Genomic DNA, 1,556 nt, shown 5'->3' with positions numbered 1-1,556 from the left:
TTTTTTTTTTTTTTTTTTTTTTTTTTGTATTTTTGAGGGGGCAGAGAGCCCCACGGCCTAAAGCCACTGGGTTCAACTCTACTCGGAATGGCACATCTGCTATTTTTTGTCCCCTTCCTCCCTCGTGTTAGAGATCTGAGCTCCTGCCTCACTCGTCCATTTTGGGCTCCTACGCCACCCACTTCCCACAGGTTCTACTTTGGATCCAAATCTTTCCTGTCGCTTTATCTTCCAAGAGACCAACAGAGGCTGGGGGTGCGGCTCCGTGCTCAGCACTTGCCTAGTATGTATGAGAGTGTGGCTTCTATCCCCAGAACCGCAAAAACAAAACACAAAACAAACCGGCCAACAGGCCCCAGAGATGAAGTGGGAATCCCATCCCCAGCTTCCTGGGTCTCTTATTCTGGTAGGGGGATTCGATGCATGTCAGCTCTACTAAATCTAGGCTCACGCCCCTTCTACGCCTCACCTTTTGTTTTTCGTTGTTGTCTAGCTTATTTAGATTGGGCACTGGTACATACGCACATCTCGTCTTGGTCATTTTTACGCTCCCTTCCTCCAGGTCCCCCACCTTTGAACCACTTGGAGTCATGTTTCACGGTGCGCAGGGTGGGCCGGTCCCCGAGGCTGCGGTAGATGACAGCATCAATGGCCAGGAAGTCAGTCACGGTGGCCGTGAAGAGCATCCCGTCTGGACCAGGGCGGGGGCCGGGGAGGCAGGCAGACAGGCGAGAGATTAGACATTAGGGTCCGAGCTGGATGGGTCAGAACCCGGGGGCCCGGCCTGCAGGTGGAGCCCTGACACCATCTTGTTCCCAAACCAGAGAAGCCAGGATCCCAGGCTCTGGCACCCACCCTAGGCTGGGCCCACCTGAGCCCTCGTGGAGCCTCCGGCCAGAACTGGGACCTGCCCATGTCCGGGTGGGCACACGGCCACCTAGCTGCCTGCCGAGTGACCTCAGCTTCGAAAGGCCGGGAAGTGCCGGGCCAGCCCAAGCCTCCGGCTCATCGGGAGGGCAGAGGCAGACACTCACCAGAGAAGAGGGCGACGTTGGCGTGCTTGGGGTCATAGGGGCAGCGGGCCATGCCGCTGATGTTGTCCCCGACGGGCTGCAGTGTGTCCATCTGCAGGGAGGACGGCCTGAGTGACACATCTGGCAGCCCCCGAACCCGAGAGGCATCCTGGCCCCACCCTGGATGGCTGTGTGACCCTGGCCAGTGACCTGACCTCTCTCCTCTGACTGTCCTGTGGCTGAACTAGTTCTAGCTCGGGTGGTTTGTGATGGGACAGGCAGAGGCTTCCCTGTCCCCTGTTCAGGCCCTCTTTGGAAACCACTGGCCCTCTGGAGCCAGGCGAGGGACACACCCAGGAAGGCTGCCTGTGAGAGGCGGTGGGGGTCAGGACCACAGCAGGTCGGAGCCGGGGCAGGCGGCCTGCGGCGGGCGGACTCACGCTGTAATTGGCGCACACGGGGCTGAAGGCGTTGGAACCGCACACGAACAGCGTGGACTCGTCGCGAAGCAGCAGGACCTTGACGAAGTTCCGACACTCGCCC

The 1,556-nt window shown here is 59.3% G+C and overlaps 1 protein-coding gene across 1 annotated transcript in view; it reads right to left on the bottom strand.

Annotated features, from left to right (window-relative positions):
* Sema6b (semaphorin 6B) overlaps positions 1 to 1,556 on the bottom strand; it is a 12,012-nt gene that overhangs the window by 5,877 nt on the left and 4,579 nt on the right. The window contains exons 6-8 of the mRNA XM_010635085.3: positions 1,454 to 1,556; positions 1,035 to 1,125; positions 501 to 691 (exon numbers count right to left, since the gene is read on the bottom strand). Coding sequence (XP_010633387.1) covers positions 501 to 691; positions 1,035 to 1,125; positions 1,454 to 1,556 — 385 coding nt within the window. The remainder of the gene's footprint in view (positions 1 to 500; positions 692 to 1,034; positions 1,126 to 1,453) is intronic.

The sequence above is a fragment of the Fukomys damarensis genome, unplaced genomic scaffold (assembly GCF_012274545.1).
Source record: "Fukomys damarensis isolate Sample0158 unplaced genomic scaffold, DMR_v1.0_HiC HiC_scaffold_37, whole genome shotgun sequence".
Classification (NCBI taxonomy): Eukaryota; Metazoa; Chordata; class Mammalia; order Rodentia; family Bathyergidae; genus Fukomys; species Fukomys damarensis.
Note: the sequence above shows the minus strand (reverse complement) of the source record. Positions and strands in the feature narration are given on the sequence as shown.